This window comes from Amblyraja radiata, chromosome 23 (assembly GCF_010909765.2).
Source record: "Amblyraja radiata isolate CabotCenter1 chromosome 23, sAmbRad1.1.pri, whole genome shotgun sequence".
Classification (NCBI taxonomy): domain Eukaryota; kingdom Metazoa; phylum Chordata; class Chondrichthyes; order Rajiformes; family Rajidae; genus Amblyraja; species Amblyraja radiata.
This window is the reverse complement of record NC_045978.1, coordinates 11,252,268-11,275,032: the sequence shown is the minus strand read 5'-3', so window position 1 is coordinate 11,275,032 and position 22,765 is coordinate 11,252,268. Positions and strand designations below refer to the sequence as shown.

Genomic DNA, 22,765 nt, shown 5'->3' with positions numbered 1-22,765 from the left:
CTAAAAATAATGGATTTGTATGACCCAGATACTTAGCATTATGGATAATACGAATTGCTCTTTTTTGCATCATGGTTAATGAGTGTATCGAATTTTTATAGTTATTACCCCAGACTTCTGCACAATAATTTAAGTATGGTAAAATCAATGAACAATAAAGAATACGGAGTGATTTGTAATCCAGAGCTTGCTTGGCTTTGTATAATACAGAGATACTTTTTGACAATTTTAATTTTACATGTTTAATATGTGATTTCCAGCTTATTTTATCGTCAATTATAACCCCAAGAAATTTATTTTCATGCACTCTTTCAACTTCCACCCCATTTATCTTTATACTTACTAGTGTATTTATTCTACAATTACCAAATAACATTATTTTAGTTTTACTCAGATTTAATGAAATTTTATTCCTATCAAACCATATTTTCAATTTACCCATTTCTTTTATTATTTTATCCAATAGCTGTTTTAAATTTTCCCCAGAACAAAAAATATTTGTATCATCTGCAAACAAAACCAGCCTCAAGACATTGGACACATTACAAATATCATTTATGTACATGATAAATAATTTTGGGCCCAGCACTGACCCCTGTGGTACACCACACACAATGTCCAAGCATGTAGAATTATGACTACCCAGATTTACAAACTGTTGCCTATTCCTTAAGTAGCTTTTAATCCAGTCCAGTACTATTCCTCTAATTCCATACCTCTCCAATTTTTTAAATAAAATATCATGATTAATTGTATCAAATGCTTTTTTTATGTCAATAAATATCCCAGCTGCATATAATTTCTTATCAATGGCGTTTGTGATGTCTTCAATTAATTCTAGTATTGCAAGTGATGTTGATCTATTTGTTCTGAATCCATATTGACTTTCTGTGATTAATTTATTCTTTTCTACAAATTTGTCTAATCTATTATTAAACATTTTTTCTAATATTTTGGAAAATTGTGGGAGTAAGGAAACAGGTCTATAGTTTGTAAAATGATGCTTGTTCCCAGTTTTGTATATTGGTATTATTTTTGCTATTTTCATTTGAATTGGGAAAGTACCGGTTTGGAAGGATAAATTACAGATGAATGTTAAAGGTTTGGAGATCCCCTCAATGACCATCTTAACTAGCGACATGTCAATGTCGTTGAAATCGGTAGACTTTTTATTTTTACATGTTTTAACAATATCCAACAGTTCTTTTTCTTCTACTGCCGTAAGAAACATTCAATGTGATCATGGCTGATCATCCCCAATCAGTACCCCGTTCCTGCCTTCTCCCATATCCCCTGACTCCGCTATTTATAACAGACAGAATGGCATATTCGTTGATCCATGCAGCAATCCATTTTATTAAAAATATGTTAAGCTTAATCAGCTCCTGACTCTCAGTCGGAAGAAGGGTCTTGACCCGAAACGTCACCTATTCCTTTACTCCAGCGATGCAGTCCGACCTGCTAAGTTGCTCCAGCACTTTGTGTCAATCTTAAGTTTATTCAACATGGTCAGCTGATGCACTAGCAACCAGTACAGTGTTGGAAGTTAGCAGAAGGAGAAAATGGAAAATATTATTTATATAGATATTTTATTTATTTATTTATTTATTTATTTATTTGTTCTTAATTGTGTTCAAACATTTATTTCAGAAGGACAACAGATATGGGAGGTGGAAGCAACAGTAGATAAAGATAAAAGCCAGCCAGTAAGTATGAATCTTTTGGGTCAGACCTGATCTGCATGATAACAGAAATCTGATGATTACATTTTTCATAAACATTTATGAATAGAGAGATGGTTTAATCCATTGAAAGTATTTATTAAGTATTTTTACATTCTAATATATGAAATCCATAGTAAGGCTAATGATAAGGGTATACATCTTTGTTGAATGTGTTGTTGAACTGTCTTCATTGGAATTGAAGTTCAGAAGCTGAAAATCTGAAGATAGTGCTGGTGATCAAAGTAATCCTCCCTAAATTAGCCTTTCATTATTTCCAAATATCAGTAGATTGATTGCCTGACCACAGCTTGAAATTTGCAAAATAGGTGATCGTGAAGGCACGAACGTCATCAATTATTCCATACCTCATGATTGATTTTACTATTCCCTTTCAGAATGATCAAAGCAGCAACATACAGTGCCCTCCATAATGTTTGGGACAAAGATTAAATAAATAAATCATTTATTTTTTTGCCTCTGTACTCCACAATTTGAGATTTGTAATAGAAAAAAATCACATGTGGTTAAAGTGCACATTGTCAGATCTTAATAGAGGCCATTTTTATACATTTGGGTTTCACCATGTATAAATTACAGCTGTGTTATAATGGCTTTGCCCAACATGGCTTTGCAATTATTTTAACAAAGGTTGGAAGATGAATTCATCGATATTTGAAAAATGTCAAAGAGCAAACAGTAGCAAATAATGTACCAATGCTTCTTTCAGTTCAATCATGGCTCTGGATCATATTCTGAATATTAGTAATTTTTTGTTTATGGAAGGAAACTTCTATTAGTGTGCTGAGAGGTTCAATAAAACATAAATCCTGGGCGTTGCATCCTGTGTGTTGCCCCACAAAGACACAGGGATGTGTGAAAAAGGTACCACCTCAATGCATTATTTTTAATCTTCTGTCACTTTCTGTTTAGAACCTGCTGTTTGTTGAAATCCCACGTTATCGGAACCAGCATATCCGCACAGCGGCAAAGGTGAACTTCTGTGTTGTTAATGGTAAAAGGAAAAGAAGCCAGCCACAGAGATTTACATATCTCCCTGCAGGTAAACTACTTGAAGGGATGGCAGTGGACATCCAAACCATAAAACGTGGTGCAGTTGAACATAAATGATACTTAAATTAAGTCAATGTGAAATTGCTGTTTGCATGAAACGTGTTACTTCTCCAGCTTACACTGGGGTAAAGGGAGAAGAATCTTCCTGGAGATGTATAAAAAAAATCAGAGGCAGTCTGCACCAAATCTCCAGCCAGCTCAATAACAACTCAAGAGAGAGTTAGATATAGCTCTTATTGCTAACGGAATCAAGGGATATGGGGAGAAAGCAGGAACGGGGTACTGATTTTGGATGATCATATTGATTGGCAGTGTTGGCTCGAATGGCCGATTTCTGCACCTACAGTGCCCTCCATAATGTTTGGGACGAAGACCCATCATTTATTTATTTGCCTCTGTTCTCCACAATTTGAGATTTGTAATAGAAAAAAATCACATGGTTAAAGTGGATCCAAATGGACATAGATTTGCATGATTTCTTAACAACATACAAATGTAGAGGTAATGTTGCAAATAACGAGGGTGTGATAATATTATGTTGTTCATAAATATTTAGGTACTATATTTCTCTAGGCAATGAGTAACTTTATTTTTTGTGCTAATGCAATAACATAGGAGTTTTGTACAACAAATTGGCTCTGGGATGACATGTACTTCAGCTACAGTTTTATAAAACTGCTCAAAGATAAAGATTTGATTTACCAATTTTAAATCAAAATGGAAAGGAACATTGTATCTGATCAGAGTCCAGAAGCAAGGAACTGCAGATGTTAAAACATAGAAACATAGAAAATAGGTGCAGGAGGAGGCCATTTGGCCCTTCGAGCCAGCACCACATTTGAACCACATTCATTGTGATCATGGCTGATCATTCACAATTGGTAACCGGTGCCTGACTTCTCCCCATATCCCTTGATTCCTCTAGCCCCTAGAGCTCTATCTAACTCTCTTTTAAATTCATCCAGTGAATTGGCCTCTGCTGCCTTCTGTGGCAGGGAATTCCACAAATTCATAACTCTCTGGGTGAAAACGTTTTTTTCTCATCTCAGTTTTAAATGGCCTCCTCTTTATTCTTAGGCTGTGGCCCCTGGTTCTGGACTCCCACAACATTGGGAACATTTTTCCTGCATCTAGCTTGACCAGACCTTTAATAATTTTATATGTTTCTATAAGATTCCCTCTCACCCTTCTAAATTCTAGTGAATACAAGCCCAGTCTTTCCAATCTTTCCTTGTATGACAGTCCCGCCATTCTGGGGATTAACCTCGTGAACCTTAATAGCAAGAATGTCCTTCCTCAAATTAGGAGACCAAAACTGCACACAATACTCCAGATGCGGTCTCACCAGGGCCCTGTACAACTGCAGAAGGACCTCTTTACGCAAATCCTTGGTATGAAGGCCAACATGCCATTAGCTATCTTCACTATCTGCTGTACCTGCATGGTTACTTTCAGTAACTGTTGTACAAGGACACCTACGTCTCGTTGCATTTCCCTTTTTCCTAATCTGACACCATTGAGATAATAATCTGCCACCTTGTTCTTGCCGCCAAAGTGGATAACCTCATATTTATTTACATTATACTGCACTTGCCATGCATCTGCCCACTCACTCAACCTGTCCAAGTCACCCTGCAACCTCCAAGCATTCTCTTCACAGTTCACAGTGCCACCCAGTTTTGTGTCATCCTCAAATTTGCTGGTGTTACTTTTAATCCCATCATCTAAATCATTAATATATATTGTAAATAGATACGGCCCCAGCACCAAGCCTTTTGTCACTCCACTCGTCATTGCCTGCCATTCTGAGAGGGACCCGTTTATTCCTACTATTTGTTTCCTGTCTGCCAACCAATTCTCTATCCATATCAATACCCTACCCCCAATACCATGTGCTCTAATTTTGCCCACTAATCTCCTGTGTGGGACCATATCAAAGGCTTTCTGAAAGTCCAAAAACACCACATACACTGGCTCTCCTTCATCCATTTTACTTGTCACATCTTCAAAAGATTCCAGAAGAAGAATACACAAAATTTTAGTTTACACAAAATAACACAAAGTGCTGGAGTAACTCGGCGGGTCAGGCAGCATCCCTGGAGAACATGGATGGGTGATATTTCGGGTTGAGATCCTTCTTCAGATTCTGAGTCTGAAAAAGGGTCCCGACCCGATACATCACCTTTCCATGTTGAGTCTGAAGAAGGGTCCCGACGCAAAATGATACCTGTCCATGTTCTCCAGAGATGCTGCCTGACCTGGTGAGTTACTCCAGCATTTTGTGTCTTTCCTTGGAAAACCACCATCTGCAGTTCCTTGTTTCTACATTTTATCTGCTTAAAAGTCTTCAAATATTGTGTTCTGTTTGTTGTGATGGACAGCAGTTAAAGATTAGTGCTCTAATATTTGAAAAAAAAATCTACAATGTAGCTGGGAGTTGTTGCTGTAGCATTGACTGCATGGCAGATTCTATCTCTTAACCAACCATTAATGAGTAAACAAAACAGGCTGTATAATTATAGAATCATTCTGGCAGTCTGTGGCCACAGAGGTGGAAAGTTTGTGAAATTAAAACAGTGTTTTAATGTTGGAGTAGTGATCATTGTAGGGAGGGGAAAGTCCTTACTTGACGTCTTGTGCTTGCTTGCCTCACTGACAAAATCTATAGATTTGTTTAGTGTAGGCAGAATCTCTGTACATCAGATAAAGGACTGATAAGCAATAAATTCCTTTCCCCAACCAACAGTACAGGAAGTCTCACATCAACTTTTCACGTTTAGCATTATTGTGCAATTTAAAGTAACTGCTGAAGTGTTCAAATAAATTATTTAGTTGCTTAAATACCACAAGAGCCAAAAATAACTGATGTTGGTTTTACTGCTGTCAACATTCTGAGGCAGAAGATGTGAAATTATTATCAGTTAAAAAGGCTCTGAATGTTTCTAAAGCTGTGGATGAGAAAATAAACTGGTGAGCTTCACTGTTTTTAATTCACTGCCTCAGTTATTTTACTCAATTCTCTATTGTTTTATACAATTCTTGACAAACTAATTTCATACCTGGTGCAAAGTGGCAACAGTTTTGAAAATTGGTCTGTGAAAATAAAATTTGGATCAGATCATTCCTTTTATAAGTTCATGTCATAGGGGCAGAATTAGGCCCTTTGGCCATCGAGTCTATTCCACCATTCAATCATGGCAGAGCTGTCTTTCTCTCTCAACCCAATTCTCGTGCTTTCTCCCCATCACCCCTGACACCATTTACTGATCAGTAACCTGTCAATCGCCGCCTTAAAAATACCCATTGACGTGGCCTCCACAGCCATCTGTGGCAATGAATTCTACAGATTCGCCACCCTCTGATTAAACAAATTCTTCCTCATCTCCATTCTAAAGTTGCGTCTTTTTATTTTAAGGCTGTGCCTTCTGATCCTAGACTCTCTCACTAGTGGAAACAACAATTCTATAATTTTAAATGAGTATTGAAAATAATTCAAATTAATGGAATCATGAATTTGATGTTTGCTATGGCCCATAAGGACAAAGACTTTGTCTCTGTGTGTAATGAACCATTAAACCAGACAAGGGAATGACTATCACTTCTGAGATTCATATTTTTACAGTATTTTCTGTTTCTATGAAAAACAAGTGTTTTTTGTAATAATTGGGATGAGACCAATTTAAGTATTTTCCATGTGGCAAATTGGCTGATTAATTAAAAGGTTCTACATGGACATAGGCCCTTCCATCTACCAAGTCCACACCGACCATTGTTCACACTAGTTCTATGTTATCTCACGTTCGCATCCGCTCCCGACACACAAAAGGCAATTTGAAGTGTCCAGTTTACCTACAAACCCGCCATCTGTGGGTTGTGGGAGGAAACCGGAGCACCTGGAAGAAATCAATGCAGTCACTGGGAGAACATGCAAACTCCGCACACACTGCACCCGAGGTCAGGATCGAACCATGATCGCTGCCGCTGTGAGGTAGCAGCTCTACCAGCTGCACCACTGTGCTGCCCCCAATAGAATAGAATATTCCAAACACTATCATCCTCTGGGGAGAAACTAACTGCCTGACACATGTAACCACACTGAAGAAAAAAACTGTCTTGCTCAATGTCTTTTCCTTTTCCAAAAAAAGGTGTATTTTCTGGTCATTCAAATAATTGGTTTTCCTCCAGTATCTTATTGAGTTGATGAGAGAAAGATACTGAGACACTTGGTGCCTGCCTGATTTACAAAGGAGCAAGGGAGACAGGGAAATACTGCTCCAGGAGGCGTATATAATGGAGCAGCAGCAGTCTGAACCATGTCTCCAGGCTAACTCAATACAAATGTTGCTCTGATTGTTTTTAACTGTCTTGAAAGTTTGAGGGAGAAGCCAAGCCACAAACAAATAAACACATATTGTGGAAATTTTCGTTATATGCATAACTGGTTGGTTTGGCATGTGGCTGGGAGTTAAGGGGGAGAAGATCTAAAGATTATTTCCAAAGATAATTGGACCGAGGGCTGCTCAGCAATTTTTGTTGCTTTGTCTTAACCTGATTTGGGTTGTTTGTAAACATTAAAGAAAATTAGGTGCATTTGCGCGCATTGTTAAATGCACCACAGGAGAAAGGAATGCTACATTTATATATTTGTGACAGTTGAATGCAGAATAATAGCTTCGCACTGAAACAGCATGGCATTTTTAGATGAAGAAGCTGAGAGCTCATACAACTGTAAATATCCTATCCATGTACCTGTCCAAATGTCTTATCAATGTTGTTATTGTACCTGCCTCGACTACTTCCTCTGGCATCTCATTCAATTTACCTACCCACCCTATGTGTGATGAAGTTGCACCTCAGGTTCCTAATACATCTTTACCCTACACATTAAACCTATACACTCCAGTTCTTGATTGCCCTCCCAGGGGGAAAACATTTTTTTAAAAAAAGCATCCTATGTATTTACTTCATGATTTTTTTCAACTCTACAAATCACCCCTCAGCTCCTGCACTCCAAAGGAGCAAATAGCCACTCACAAAATCTCAGGCCTTCGAGTCCCTGCAACATCTTCGCAATTCTTCTCTGCAATGTTCCAGCTAAATATTGATCTAAAATTACACAATACTCCCGGTCATGTACAACTGTTACATAACATCCCAATTTCTATACTAATTTCCCTGATTGATGATGGCCCGGGTACCAAGTGCCTTCTTCCACACCCTGCTACACGTGATGCTACATTCAGGGAACCATGTACTTACTGTATACACTAAGATCCCACTTCTCTACAACACTTGTCAGGGCCCTACCGTTCACTGTGAATGGCCAACACTGGTTTTACTTCCCGAAATTAGAGGGCTTGGCTTCCCACACCCCAAAGAATATGGATTTGTAGGTTAATTGGCCTCTAGTGTGTAGGGAGTGGATGACAAAGTGAGATTAAATCGAACTAGCATGAACGGGTGAGCAGTGGTTGGCGTGGACTCGGTGGGCCGAAGGGCCTGTTTCCATCGAAGGTAGACACAAAATGCTGGAGCAACTCTGCGGGACAGGCAGCATCTCTGGAGAGAAGGAATGTGTGACGTTTCGGGTCATGACCTTTCTTCAGACTCGGCCCATTCCTTCTCTCCGGAGATGCTGCCTGTCCGGCTGAGTTACTCTAGCATTTTGTGCCTATCTTCAATTTAAACCAGCATCTGCAGTTCTTTCATACACAGGCCTGTTTCCATGATGTACCTCTCAATTAAATCAAATAATAAGTAGTATAAGTAAATGTTTTGTGACTATAGATTGCTCAGAAACTTTGCATATCACTCAAAATCAATTCTAAGTATGTTTATTATGTAATTTATTTCAGTGCCTATCATTAAAACAGAACCTATTGAAGAGTGCGAAGGTGCCATATTCTGCAACACTGCGTACAATGGAACCATGCCTCAATTTTATTATACGCAGCAGGTCATGATCCCTAACCCCACTTCCTGTCTTGGGGGGAGCATGACTTCCTGTCGTTCGGGGTTCTCTCCACAGGATTCCAAGTATCAGCAGCAGAGTCCAATAGGAGCTGCCTATCCGAGATCCAAAGGTGGCAGTCCAAATCATCTCGGCTATCAAGCATCTGCTGTGATGGTGCCAACAATCCCCATCATTCAAGATCCCCACCGATCTGTGCTGGTTCATGCCGGGTCACCTGCCCAGTCTTCAATGCTGCGTCAGTCTCCCAACAATCAGTCTTCTGCAATAATTCATCATTCCCCAAACAACCGCGAGGCTCCCTCCATGCTCCAAACCTCTCCAACCAACCACCAGTCACCCATGATACAACGCTCCCCAACCCACCAGCAGTTTTCCTCCATGATCCACCATTCACCCACCAGCCATCCGTTGAGATACAGCAGTCACCAGGATTACCAGCAGCAGGTGTATTCAGAGAACGACCCCCAGGTGTCTATTGTGCGATCCACCACGCCACAACCTGTGCATCACGTGCAAAAAAGTAGCCAAAATCAATACCCAGCCGCGACTCATCCACAACAGCAAACATCCAATGCAATCCAGAAGGCGTCCAGAGACAGCCCCTCGCCAAGCCATCTTGCAACATTGATAATGGATCAGCAGGAGAAAGAAACAACAAGTACTGGAGTCACAGTGAAGCAGGAGCCACAGAACTTGGACCAGGCATATCTGGATGACGGTAAGGGCCAATTCTTGTTTTAAAGACATTGGTGCAGCTAAGGTCCCAGCAGTAAACTTCTCAAAATATGTTTTAAAAAAATTCTGCATTATGCCCCTTGAATTATGTGTATTATAAGTAATATTCTTTGATGAATACTCAACTTATATTTGAATATTCACTAATTTGTAGAAATGAGAGTCAGGTCTGGGAGACTAGGAGTCCGCATCTGCTACTTTTTGAAGATTGGTAGCTTCCAGGAAGATCATAGAGTGATACAGCATGAAAACGGGCCCAATGTGCCCACACCGACCAGTAGGTCCCACCTGCCCGCGTTTGGTCCATATTTCTCTCAACCTGCCCTATACATGTACGTCTGAATGTTTCTGAAACGTTGCGATAATACCTACCTCACCTAGCTCCTCTGGCAGCTCATTCCATAAACCACCACCCTTTGTGTGGAAAAGTTACCCCTCAAGTTCCTATTAAATCATTCCACCATCACCTTAAACCAAATGTCGTCTGGTTCTCGATTCCACCTACTCTGGGCAGGAGAAACTATGCGCCTACCCGATCTACTCCTCTCATGATTTGGTACACCTCTAGAAGATCATCCCTCATCCTCCTAGCCTGGATAGAGTCCTAGCCTGCTCAGCCTCTTCCTATAGCTCAGACCCTCGAGTCCTGGCAATATCCTCGTAAAGTGGAAAGGTTAAGTGCAAACCAAAGCACTCCCTACACAACTCTGTAGTGTAGCTCATTTCTTAACCACAGATTGATGCCTCCACCTTGTTTGGTCACATTACATTTTCCTGACCAATTTTCCTCACGTCTGAAACTATCCTGGAATGAATAAGCAACACGTTTTTTTTTCCTTATTGTGATGGTACATTCACTGAAATGGAATAAGACTTTCTAAATTAATTTAACTGTGAAAATAACACCCAGCAGGAAAAAAGAAATGCCGCAGTTAGATTTGGAACTTATTTGTGGAGGTGAAAATGTGCAGAGTGAAGCATTCCCCTTTTATCATGCTAATGCAGTTTTTGTGGTTAAAATGTGCCAGCCTTACCTTAGGCCTGTGTTTGCCTGAGAATGATTCATGTCTTATGTACATATTTACTTTATCCACAAAATAATTTGGAATTATGCACGGGTAATAGAAAGCTTGAAGGTAAGTGAGCAGTCAGTCGGTTTGTTATTTTTACTCAGAGTTTTCTAATTTGGATGGAATAACTGGAGAATTATTTTGGACCTCACCATAGTGTAAACTGCCAGCATGTGTGAAATATTCAATGGTAGGTGATTATGATCTCAGCCTTGCTCTGGCTTATAGAACCCAATGTAACTTCCTATACGTGGCACTGTGAGACACATCAAGTTGTGCTCCCTCTAGATATTCTTGTTTCAGTCCCCATAATTGGCATTTGTACAAATCGAACACACTGGAGCTTGTGTTCCGAGCCAGTGTCATGTCTAGCCCTTTAGGGCCAGACACATTTACAACTGAGGTTTGTGTTAACTTTCTGATAATACTTCTACGATACGTAAACGCAGGCAGTTTTATTAGGTACATGACGCTCATGAGGAAGGAACTGAAAACATGAAGCTGGAGGGTTTGCACACAACGCAGTTCAAAGGTAGAAGGGAACAACATCCTGGTTTATGCCCAAAACGTCTATTGGAAAGTTTTAGAAAACAAAAAAAAAATCCATATACTATATTTGTAACCTCTCCGGAATAAGTAGTTGGAATTTAAAACTCAACAGCTCAGCTTACATTTGCAAAACGAATCCAAAATCAATGATCTTGGATCCATCTATTCCCTCAATGCCCCTAAATGTCTTACATATAAACGATTGTCCGTTTAAAGCCTATTTTTCCTTCCATTGCATTTATGTAGCTGTCAGGCAAGGAAGGCTAGGATTTGGCATAGTTATGAAACCCCAGATGATCGAACAGTTTCAGACGCAGCACAGCGTAAAATCTGATTTACCTAATTCTGCCAAGCGTTAGTGTAAAACTGGCTTGGAATTCCAGGCAGATGAGTCTTTCATTGGGGTTGGTGTGGACAGCTGAAGTCAGACACCTTTATCTTCAACAAGCGTGCCTACCAGAGAGCAGTTTAATTCTCAGACTCCTGGAAGCCATACAGCAGCCACGTTTCCTAAATGCTATGCTTTTCTGATAATTAGGATAAAACTCAAGCAGGGAATCACTCGATGATCCAGGTTAGTAACTGGCAATAAAACACATACTGGATTCAATTTGCTTCTGAATGGATTCATCCCAAGTACTCTTGGCTGAACTCCCGGACTCTTAGGAATTGTCAACCTGTGCAGCCCCATTCCTTCATTTAGGAGATTCTTCATGTAGCCAGTAATTAGGTAAAAAGCTTAGCTGGAGTGAAGCACGTACTTTGTATTCATTCCTCTTTTATATTAGTTTTGCTCATTCCAGTGTAAATAGTTCGATATGTGCCCTTGATCCTCTGATGCTGTTAAAGTATTGGTTGAATTTGCACAACAGGAAGTTCTATGTGCACAAAATGTGTCTACTTGTAGTCAATGCCAAGTTACCAGGGACTTTTTATGCTTTTACAATTTTTAAAGTGAATTATAGCACATCCCTTATCTGCTAAAGATGTTGAACCTTAATGGACACAGCTTCCCCAAGCTCCAGATACCACTGACATGATGATGGAAAAATCAAACCACTGGAGAAACTCAACAGTTCAGGCAGCACCTGAGGAGGCAAAAGGATAGTCACCATTTCAGGCCAAAGAATCTGTGACATAATATCAGAGTCCTAAAGCAGGGTCACAGCCCACCCACCATCCCTTTGCATCTACAGATGCTGCCTGACCCACTGAATTGTTCCAGCAATTCATTTTTGTTCCAGATCCCAGCATCTCTGCAGCCTCTTGTGGCTCCACTGAAATGATGACCATTGTTGATTCATTGTCTAGAGGTGATTCCTGATTCTCATTTAAAAGCTTGCACAGACGATGCGGCTTTGCGCTATAGAAAACCATGATATGGACAATTCGAAGAACAAACCCTCCTCACTTGTTATGTCACCTGCACAGCAGACATTTAATATCATTAGTTTAGTTTGGTTTAGTTTATCATTCTCACAAATACAGAGGTACAGTGAATAGATTTTATTGCATGCTATCCAGTCAGCATAAAATAAACTACACGTGATTACAATCAACCAATCCACAGTGTACAGATACAGTGTAAATGGAACAATGTTTAGTGCAAGATAAAGCTGTAACATTATAATTGTGGAGCAGACATATAATAGATTCAAACAAGCATGGTGCTCATATGTTATGTAGTCTATCATAATACAAACCTGATGTGAATAGTGATCCTGTTACTTATGTGGCACAGTCACATTGCAGTGCAGCTTTCTGTTGCTACAAAGAACCCATTATTATAAGCCACACTTTACTCATGGTTGTAGCTCCATTAGAGTATTGAACAAATTAAACCTCAATTAAAAAAAAAATTTGAGGATCGAGTATCACTTAACAAGAGTTTTCAATGTTGAAATTAGACAGTATCGTCAACTGGGAGGTGAATGCTGATACTCATGGCTGGTAGCTTAGCTAGTGATCAAATATAATTCGGAAGCATTATTGTTACAACTTTCTTACTTATTATAACTTTAATTTAATATAATGGGATTTGTAAATGTGTACATATTCCTACATCAGTAGATGGGGAGCGATCATGCCACACATAGCCTTGCTTTTAATGGAACTTGCTTTAATGGCATTTAGATCTTAATAATAAAGACCCATAGTCATGAGTATTGTGGGATCACATTGTGAGTTCTTTTTTTATTCTTATTTGGTGCTTTTGATGGACTGCAATCTGGAGGAAAGCATCCTTGGCATTGAAAGCTCCTTGACAATTACCCTCAAAGGGAATTAGATGAGGAAAAATAAATCCACCTTCTCTTCGACTTGCAAGCAATCAGCTAACTCCTCGCTCTATTAATTCTTACCTTTTAATTGGGAAACCCAGCTGTTCATTCAAAACCCACAGTAGAGGAAAATAAAGTGCATGCAAATATAGGGGAACAGAAGGAAAACGTTCACCAGGAAGAAGGCTGAGCAAGCAAAATTCCACTTTTATTGATGTCTGCATTAATATCCAAGATATGTTTGACGTATAATGTTTATATCCTATTGATATTTTCATACAGTGGCAGTCAGCTGGTCTAGTTGCTTTGCTACCACCAAGGCGTAATAGAAGATAGGCACAAAATGCTGGAGTAAGTCAGTGGGACAGACACTGTCTCTGGAGGGAAGGAATGGATGACGTTTCAGGTCAAGACCCTTCTTCAGAAGTCACACATTCCTTCTCTCTGTTGATGCTGCCTGTCCTGCTGAATTACTCCAGTATTTTGTGTCTTTCGTCGGTATAAACAAGCATCTGCAGTTCCTTCCTACACAGGGCATAATAGAGACTGGCTGGCAGTGACCACTTGTCATTGATGAAATAACTTGTATGTAACCCATATGTACTGGGGCAATGTACAATGAAAACCAAATTTGCCAACCCAGTGTCTTCGAGCAGGCCATTCATATACTGCAACATTCCTCCTCAACCACACTCTGCACAGTAGGTGTCAAGAGTTCTGGTGTTTTGTTGAATACCATCTCCAACCTCATTGGTATCCGAGGAGCAGATGCTGGAGGAGGGTGAAGGGGAAGAGGTTCAGGGGAAGGAAGGAGCAAAAGAAGGTACTATAGATCGTACTTTTCTTTATGCGCTGTCCTTGAGGAACTCATGCAAGAACTTACCCAAATGCAAATCTTGCAACCACAATCTAAATTCCCTGTTGACCAGATGTTAGACAGCCACTGGCCTTCACTGCCTCCACTTGGCCAAAGCACAAAAATGAAAGCCGACAAAATAAACCTTGTAGACCAAATTTGTAATTTACGTTATGCTATGTCCCATGCAAGACAACTATTCACGTGTTTTGGATTCACTTGATCTCTGTCTTCTGTGTGCTCCAGCCAATGCAATACTAACTCAGTGGCTGCTGGAGGGCCAATGATTTTCAGTGGAGTAAGTTGTAGATCCCTTTGGAGTAGCTCTGGAGCTAGAAGCCCGAGCATCCTGACATGGGTGACAATAGTCTAGGGCGTTGTGATGGGTACGAGAGCAAATCCTGCCATCCCAACAGTGAGGACAAAGGGGCAGCAATCCACAAATACCTTCCTATTCCATCTGGACAACAGCCTGAGTTTGTATGGAAAATAGACATACAATTCTGGAGTAACTCAGCAAGCCAGGCAGCATCTCTGGAGAAAATGGGTGTTACTTTTAGAGTCGGGATCCTTTTTTAGACTTGAGATGATCCAGGTTAAGATAATAATAATAATTTGTTTATAGGGACAGTGCATATTAATGAACATTTGCATGTAAATATGCGAGATTGTAGCCAATCAGTAGCTAATTTCCGTCTCTAGTCCCAGGCAAAGGTAGGTGAAGTGTCTTGCCCAAGGACACAACGACAGTACACACTCCAAGCAGGATTCGTAGGAAACAGGCAGAAAAGTGGAGCTGAAGCCAAGACCAGATTAGCCACATATTCATTGAACAGCACAGAAGGCGTGAGGGAGCCACATGGTGGATTCTTGATATTGTTTCTTTATTTCGTACGTCTTTATTTTAATGGAGAAAACTGACACTCTTTTGGAGTCGGTACAATTAAAACTTTCTGCCAAGAGTGAACATCAGCACAGTATTTGAAAAAAAATCAGAGATTAATCTAAACTAAATCTAGCACATCTTAAAAAAATAGGTCTGGGGAATCTGAATCTAGCACCTTGTAGATTTGGCCTTTAGTATTCCAAAAAGTATTCCAAAACATACGCAAATAAGATCAATTATCAGGTCTATTGAACCTGGCTCCCTAATGGAATCTGACTGCAAGTTTATAGTTCAGATTGAGCTAGGAGTCAATAATGTTTTAAACCGTCAGCCTCAGATTAGTTAACATTGGGCCAGCTCTTGACCACTAAATGGACTGAGGCTCAGTACTTTATTTAGAGCCTAGTTAACCCACTGGAGTCCCAACTATGCGTCAAGGTGAGGAATAAGACAATATAAGTCGCCAGGCTTTGTTCACGTTATCTGTAGCCAAGTCAGGATTGGGTGGGATTTTAATTATAAACCCACACTGATCTCCATCCTTGAAGGCAAAATGCACACGACTTGCCTGAATTTGGCATGTGAGTTTGCAAAGTAAAAAGCGCTGATCCTTCTGAATGTATTGCTACAATTATCATCACAGTGAGGTAGATTGAAATTGAGATAGTGATATACTCGGGTCACAAGATCACAAGTTATAGAAGTAGAATTAGGCCATTCGGCCCATCAAGTCTACTCCGCCATTCAATCATGGCTGATCTCTGCCTCCTAATCCCATTTTCCTGCCTTTTCCCCCGAACCCTTGACACACGTTTTAATCAAGAATTTGTCTGTCTCTGCCTTAAAAATATCCACTGACTTGGCCTCCACAGCAATCTGTGGCAATGAGTTCCACAGATTAACTACCATCTGACTAATGAAGTTTGTCTTCACCTTCTTTCTAAAAGAGCGCCCTTTAATTCTGATAATGAACAGATGAGTTATTTTCTGTTGCAAACCAATGGCCTTGGATCAGGAAGCTACTCCTAAACCTGTGGGTTTTAAGTTTACTATCAGCAACATGAGCTCCGGCCTATGCACTGGTCCCTAGTGTTAAGCCGATGCCTTTTATGACTAGGTTTATCTTTGCTGGATTCTACCTCTAAAAGTTCACTCATTACCTTCTGGGAAAGTAAACCTTGATAAATGACATTTGTACATGGCTCCAGTTAAGTGACTGCAGCAGTTTTCAATATAGTTGCAATATTTCTGAAGTTCATTCATTGAAGTGACTTGATCTTAGTTACTTTTAATGGTGCAGAATATGATGTTACAGTGCTTTGCTGAAACTAATGTGCCACGGACTGAGGATTCGAAAACATAATTTGAGACAGACACAAAAAGCTGGAGTAACCCAGCGGGACTGGCAGCATCTCTGGAGAGAAGGAATGGGTGACGTTTTGGGTCGAGACCCTTCTGAGAAAAAGAGTGCAGCTTTGACCCAAGAGTGGTAGGCGAATGGAGGGGATGGTGGCGTTACTGACACAAATGTAAAATCCAGTCTTTAGTCTAAAGTTTAGTCATAAAATGCAGTCTTTGGTCTAAAGATTAGCATCTGGATCTTATTTAAATGTAGCGCAAAGAGGGTGTCAAGCAGCTGCCTTCTTGCATGCGAGTAGCAGGAAGAGGACTGTTGGAGGAGGGAAAGGGAAAGCTCAGGATACACCCCGAAGTATCAAATCAAATCAAAGGTATTTTATTGGTCACATTCACATACACCTAGGTGTAGTGAAGTGAAATGCTTCTTGCCATTTTGCAGCACATAAAGAAGGAATACAGACATAACATTAATAAGAGTTTTAAACATAAAGAACATCCCCCCACAATGGTTCCCATTATGAGGGAAGGCACAAAGTCCAGTCCCCAACCCCAGTTCACCCATAGTCGGGCCTATTGAGGCCTCCACAGTTGCCTCTACGGAGGCCCGATGTTCCAGGCCGTTCTCGCCGGGTGATGTTGCTCCGGCGTCGAGAGAGTCCTCTCAGCGGTTTGGGAACCCTGGAATGGCCGCTTCCGTACTGGAGGCCGCGGCTTCCAAAGCCAACAAGGCCGCGCCGGTTGGAGCTCCACCACTGGCGATCTCATCTAGAGATCCCAGGCTCCCGATGTTAAGTTCAGCGCCGCCGCCCGCAGCTGGTCGCTCCACAGTAGAGGTGAATGAGCCAAAATCATATGAGCTCAGCTGAGTCCATGTGGCATTGTTTACGCAATCTTCAAGCTTTGCTAAACTTCATCATAGCAACACTCAATGATGTGTATGTCACTTTCAGGCTGATAACTTATAATGGCATGGGATTGTCTTCAAAAGTCCCTACCAAATGTAACACACGCAAGCAGACATGTTATTAAGGAAATCCCTCCTCTATCCTTCCTCTGCCTCTTTACACCCTATATACATACACACACGTTCACGTACACACACATGTACACATACACACACACACCCCTACACACGCACATGAACACTCACGCACACACATGTACACAGGCATATATACACACACATACATACACGTATATATACACATGTGTACACATATGTGTGTACAGACACATGCACATACGCAAGCACGCAGACACACACGTACATGCAGACCGGTTCCACATCAGGTTGGGGTTTACAGGACATGGCTGACACACCTGCAAATCCTCTTCCATTCTCCCCCAATTGCTTGTTTCTCTCTGCCAATCCATCCAACGCGTATCCTTTCTAATCCTACCAATTGCAACCTCAAAGGATACATAGAAAAAACATTGGAAGGCAAATTGTAACATTCCTGCCACTTATTATTATACAAGCAGATGTTTACTATTGTGCAGGGTATGTAATTTAGAAGGTACACAAATTTAGAAAGTCATGGGAAACCAGAGATCTCAGAGAAAACCTACACAGGTCACGGAGAGAACGTACAAACTCCATAAAGACAGTACCCATAGTCAGGATCGAACCTGGGTCTCTGGTGCTGTAAGGCAGCAACTCTACCACTGTGCCCTACTCTGAATAAAGATCTGCCATGCTCAGGGAATTATAGCTAGGAGTGTCCGTGCCAATTTCCCAGAGGAGCCGAATCAAAATGGAAATGATTGCTATTGCAATCTAACATATACAAAACAACATTTATGCCCATAAAGATTAGTTGTGACCAATTTCTAGCAGTTTATACACTTTCCTTACTTTTAGCAATAATAGAATTTTGATCTGCCTCTGTTAATATCATATATAAGTTTTCTGTTAAGTGACAAAATGTAGAATGGCATTTTCCATGTTGGTTCCCATAGATAGACACAAAGTGCTGGAGTAACTCAGCGGGTCAGGCAGCATCTCATGGAGAAAGAGGATAGGTGAAGTTTCAGGGGTGGGACCTTTCTTCAGACTGATGGATGGTTCCCATAGATAGACACAAAATGCTGGAGTAACTCAGTGGGACAGGCATTTCTCTCCAGAGATGCTGCCTGTCCTGCTGAGTTACTCCAACATTTTGTGTCTATCTTCGATTTAAACCAGCATCTGCAGTTCGTTCCTACATGAATGGTTCTCATGGATTTGGTTTCATTTGGTCACAGGATATGAACTTCCTCGCAAGGTGGTATTTATTGGCCACCCTTCAGTGGTCCTTCCAGGCCATTTTGAAGAACAACTGACATGCAACCTAATTTTGCTGTGGCACAGGAATCAATAGAGGCTAGAATAGGTCAGAGCAATGAGTTTCCTGCCCTGAAGGAAATTAGTGAATCATATGTTACATGTGAATCAAATGACAAATTGATCACCATTATTGATATCTATTTCAAATTTTCTTCATAAATTGAATTAAAATCCATAATTTGGGATTTGAACATTCTAGATACAAGGTATAAAGGGATACGGGCCAAATGCAGGTAAATGTGGCTAGCTTAGATGGGCATCTTGACCGGTATGGACCAGTATGGGCTGAAGGGCCTGTTTCCATGTTGTATGGCTCCATGGCTCTACCCAGGCTTCTGTTTAATATTTTACTACCATGCCGCTCTACACTGATGCAGTTGTTCAGAGGCTTATTTCTTGTGTGGTTCATTAATGCTGAGAAGTTATAGTAATAACCTGAAGATTAACTTTAAGCCTTCTGACTGATGCACCTAATGTAAATAGGTTTTTATAGGGTCAAAAAATTAACAATGCTGCTATTTTATCTCTTAAACCATTTGCTACTTTTGCATTTAGCATTGAAGCAATGGAGTGTTTCAGTTTACAAAGTGATCATAATGTCCTTTCCATTTTATATTTTTTCATTTGATTTCCATAAGTCCTATGCTTATTTTAATGGAATGCAAATAATTTGGCAACAGCTTCAACATTGCCTTGTGTTTTTGATGTGGCAGCAGCAGAAATAATTCATTTGAGGTAGTCTTCATCGCTTGCCTTTTCAAATTATTAGTGTGAGGCCAAACTAGAAAATTAATTTTCCTTTTTTTCTTTACCAATGATTTATGAGACATTTTAATGGAGAATTGGGAATTTGCTATGAATAGTGCCAGTGTTTGGATTAGCTTAGTTCTAATTCATTGTAAATGCTACTGGGACTGGACGAAGTAGAAGTAATGGGGAGAATCGTAGAGTCAAAGAGTCGTACAGCATGGAAACAGGCCCTTCGGCCCAATGCTTCGATACTGGCAAAGTAGCCCCATCTAAGCTAGTCCCATTTGCAATGTTATCTTCAGCGGCCAAATCACTGCAAACTGTTTAGGAAGGAACTGCAGATGCTAGTTTAAACCGAAGATGGACACAAAATGCTGGAGTAACTCAGCGAGACAGGCAGCATCTCTGGAGTGAAGGAATGGGTGATGTTTCGGGTCGAGACCCTTCTCCAGCCTGAAGAAGGGCCTCGACTCGAAACGTCACCCATTCCATCTCTCCAGAGATGGTGCCTGTCCCACTGAGTTACTCCAGAATTTTGTGTCTAACTGCAAAATGTTTTTTTGAAAAGGAATATTGAATACGCTCCATATCCAGAGCCCTCTGAGTTCACGCCACGAAGATAGGATAGCTGTCTAAAATGAGCAATGTTGCCTAATCTGATCTCATCTGGGATTTTTCAAAGGGTTGTTGAAACTTTCTTATGCATATTTTGAGCATAATTATTGCTCACAGATTGATACTAAAAGTGACATTTTCTTCTCTTCTTGGACTGATGATCAAAGTGATATTGTATCTGGGCTCTGTTCAAAGAACTTTCTACAGCTCATTATTATTCTAGTAAAGCTTTTGTGGTAAAGCTGGCTATGTAAGTCCTGGAGTTTTACAATCTGATAGACCTCGGTGGTAATGGTAGTATACAGAAGAAGGTAAATCTTGCTGTTTTATTATAATAGCACATGCATTTAAACCTGCAGTGTACCATTTTGTGGACTTTGTTTGGCTAGATTTCAAAATGTACATATTTAATATATATTCAATAAATATAGAAAATATGTATTCAGTATATTCAATTAAAAATCGCTGTTCTCAAATCCTCCATGACTCATTTGCAAGTGTTCTGAGTAATGTGTCATCTGGCATAAAAGAGCAGGGTGGTTCCTATTTAATTTTAGGTTTTTACTGAGTTCCTCGGCTTGAAAATGGTGCGTTTGGGAGAATGAAGGAGGGCGGAAACAGGAATCACAGCTCTCATTGGATCAAAGAGAAGGGAAATCATATAGGATTTGCTACTCCTATTTTCTAATCCATGGCTGTAAATGTTTTGTGTATGAAGACATCCAGATCCTCTATGCAGTGGCATTCTGTGATCTCTCTCCATTTAAACAATATTTAGCTATTCTTCCGACCAAAGGAGATGACCTTACAATTCCCCACATTATAACTCATCCACTAAATTTGCACCCACCCTTGAGATCTACTCAAAATCCTTTTCCAGCCACTTTCTGTCCTCCTCACAATTCAGTCTCTCATCCAACTTCGGATAATCAGCAAATCTGTCTTTGGTTCCCATGCCTAAGTCATGAATATAAACTGTAAATAGTTGAGGCTTCAGCACTGATCCCTATGGGCCCTCACTGGTTACGCAATGACTGTTTTATCTTATAGTTCAGTTTAGAAATACAGTGTGGATACAGGCCCTTCAGCCCACTGAGTCCGCGCGGACCAACGATCCCTCACACACTAATTCTATCCTACACACCAGGTCCAATTTTACAGAAGCCAATTAACCTACAAACCCGCATGCCTTTGGGATATGGAAGCTAACCGGAGCATCCAGAGTAAATCCACGTGGTCACAGAGAGAACGTATAAACTCCACACAGACAGCACCCGAGGTCCAGATCAAACCCGAATCTCTGGCGCTGTAAGGTAGCAATTCTACCGCTGCACCACTGTGCCTTCTGGTTCTCTATTTCCTGTTAGTTGGCCCGTCATCAATCCATGGTAATACATAATCCCTCAAAGCAACCTTGTGCAATCACCTTCAATGTGACATCTTATTGATTGCCATTTGGAAATTCAGATGCATGGCATCCACGATATCCTCATGTATTACACTCTGCAAAAACTCCAATAAGTTTGTAAACATTATTTCACTTTCATAAAACCATCTCAAATGTGATTTTCTAAATGTCCTGCTACTTACTTACTCAAAACTGGGTTTTAGCGCTTTCCCCAATGAGGGATGCTACGATGACAATCCTGTGATTTCCTGCTTCGTGTCTTCCTTCTTGAATAGGAATGTTACATATGCAGGTTTCCAATTTATTGACACCTTTCCAGAGTTAAGGTCATTTTGGAAATTTATGCTGAAACGCATCCTTTACCTCCGCACCTCCTTATTTTAATTTGTTATCATTTGGACCATCAGGTCAAGGACATTATGCACATTAGTTTACCTGGACCAAAAAAATAGACTGCTGCAGGAACTCTGGATCATGCAGTGTATGTGGTGTGGGTGGGTGAATAGTTGCAGATATTTAAAAGTGGCAATACAGGTAGATATGATGGTCAAAAAGGCTTTCGGCACTTTGGCCTTGATCAGTCAGTGTATTGAATAAAGAAGTTTTGAGGTCATGTTGCAGTTATATAAGATGTTGGTGAGGCTGCATTTAGAGTATTGGGTTCAGTTTTGGGCACCATGTTATATGGAAGAATGCGGGAAAGGGTGCAAAGAAGGTTTACGAGGATGTTGCCTGGACTTGAGAGCTGAGTTGCCTAGACTTGAGAGCTATAGGGAAAGGTTGAGCAAACTGGTACTATTTGTTGGAGCGCAGGGGATGAGGGATGATCCTATTGACGTGTACAAAAATCATCAGAGGAATAGATTGGGTAAATGCACAGAGTCTCTTGCCCAGAGTAGGAGAATCGAGAACCAGGGGACATAGGATGAGCGGGGAAATATTTAATAGGAATCTAAGGAGTAATTTTTTTACACAAAGGATGTTGGGTGTATGAAACGAGCTGCCGGAGCAGGTAGTTGAGGCAGGTAGTATTACGACATTTAAGAAACATTTTGAATATGGGCAGGATGGGTTTAGAGGGAGGGATATGGGCCAAACACAGGCAGGTGGGATGAGTGTAGATGGGGCATGTTGGTCGGCATGGGAAAGTTGAGCTGGATGGC

The 22,765-nt window shown here is 40.5% G+C and overlaps 1 protein-coding gene across 3 annotated transcripts in view; it reads left to right on the top strand.

Moving 5' to 3' along the window:
• Positions 1-22,765, top strand: part of nfatc2 (nuclear factor of activated T cells 2) — a 124,254-nt gene that overhangs the window by 66,090 nt on the left and 35,399 nt on the right. For all 3 annotated transcript variants that reach the window (XM_033041551.1, XM_033041550.1, XM_033041549.1), the window contains exons 7-9: positions 1,651-1,706; positions 2,655-2,784; positions 8,651-9,487. In XM_033041551.1, coding sequence (XP_032897442.1) covers positions 1,651-1,706; positions 2,655-2,784; positions 8,651-9,487 — 1,023 coding nt within the window. The remainder of the gene's footprint in view (positions 1-1,650; positions 1,707-2,654; positions 2,785-8,650; positions 9,488-22,765) is intronic.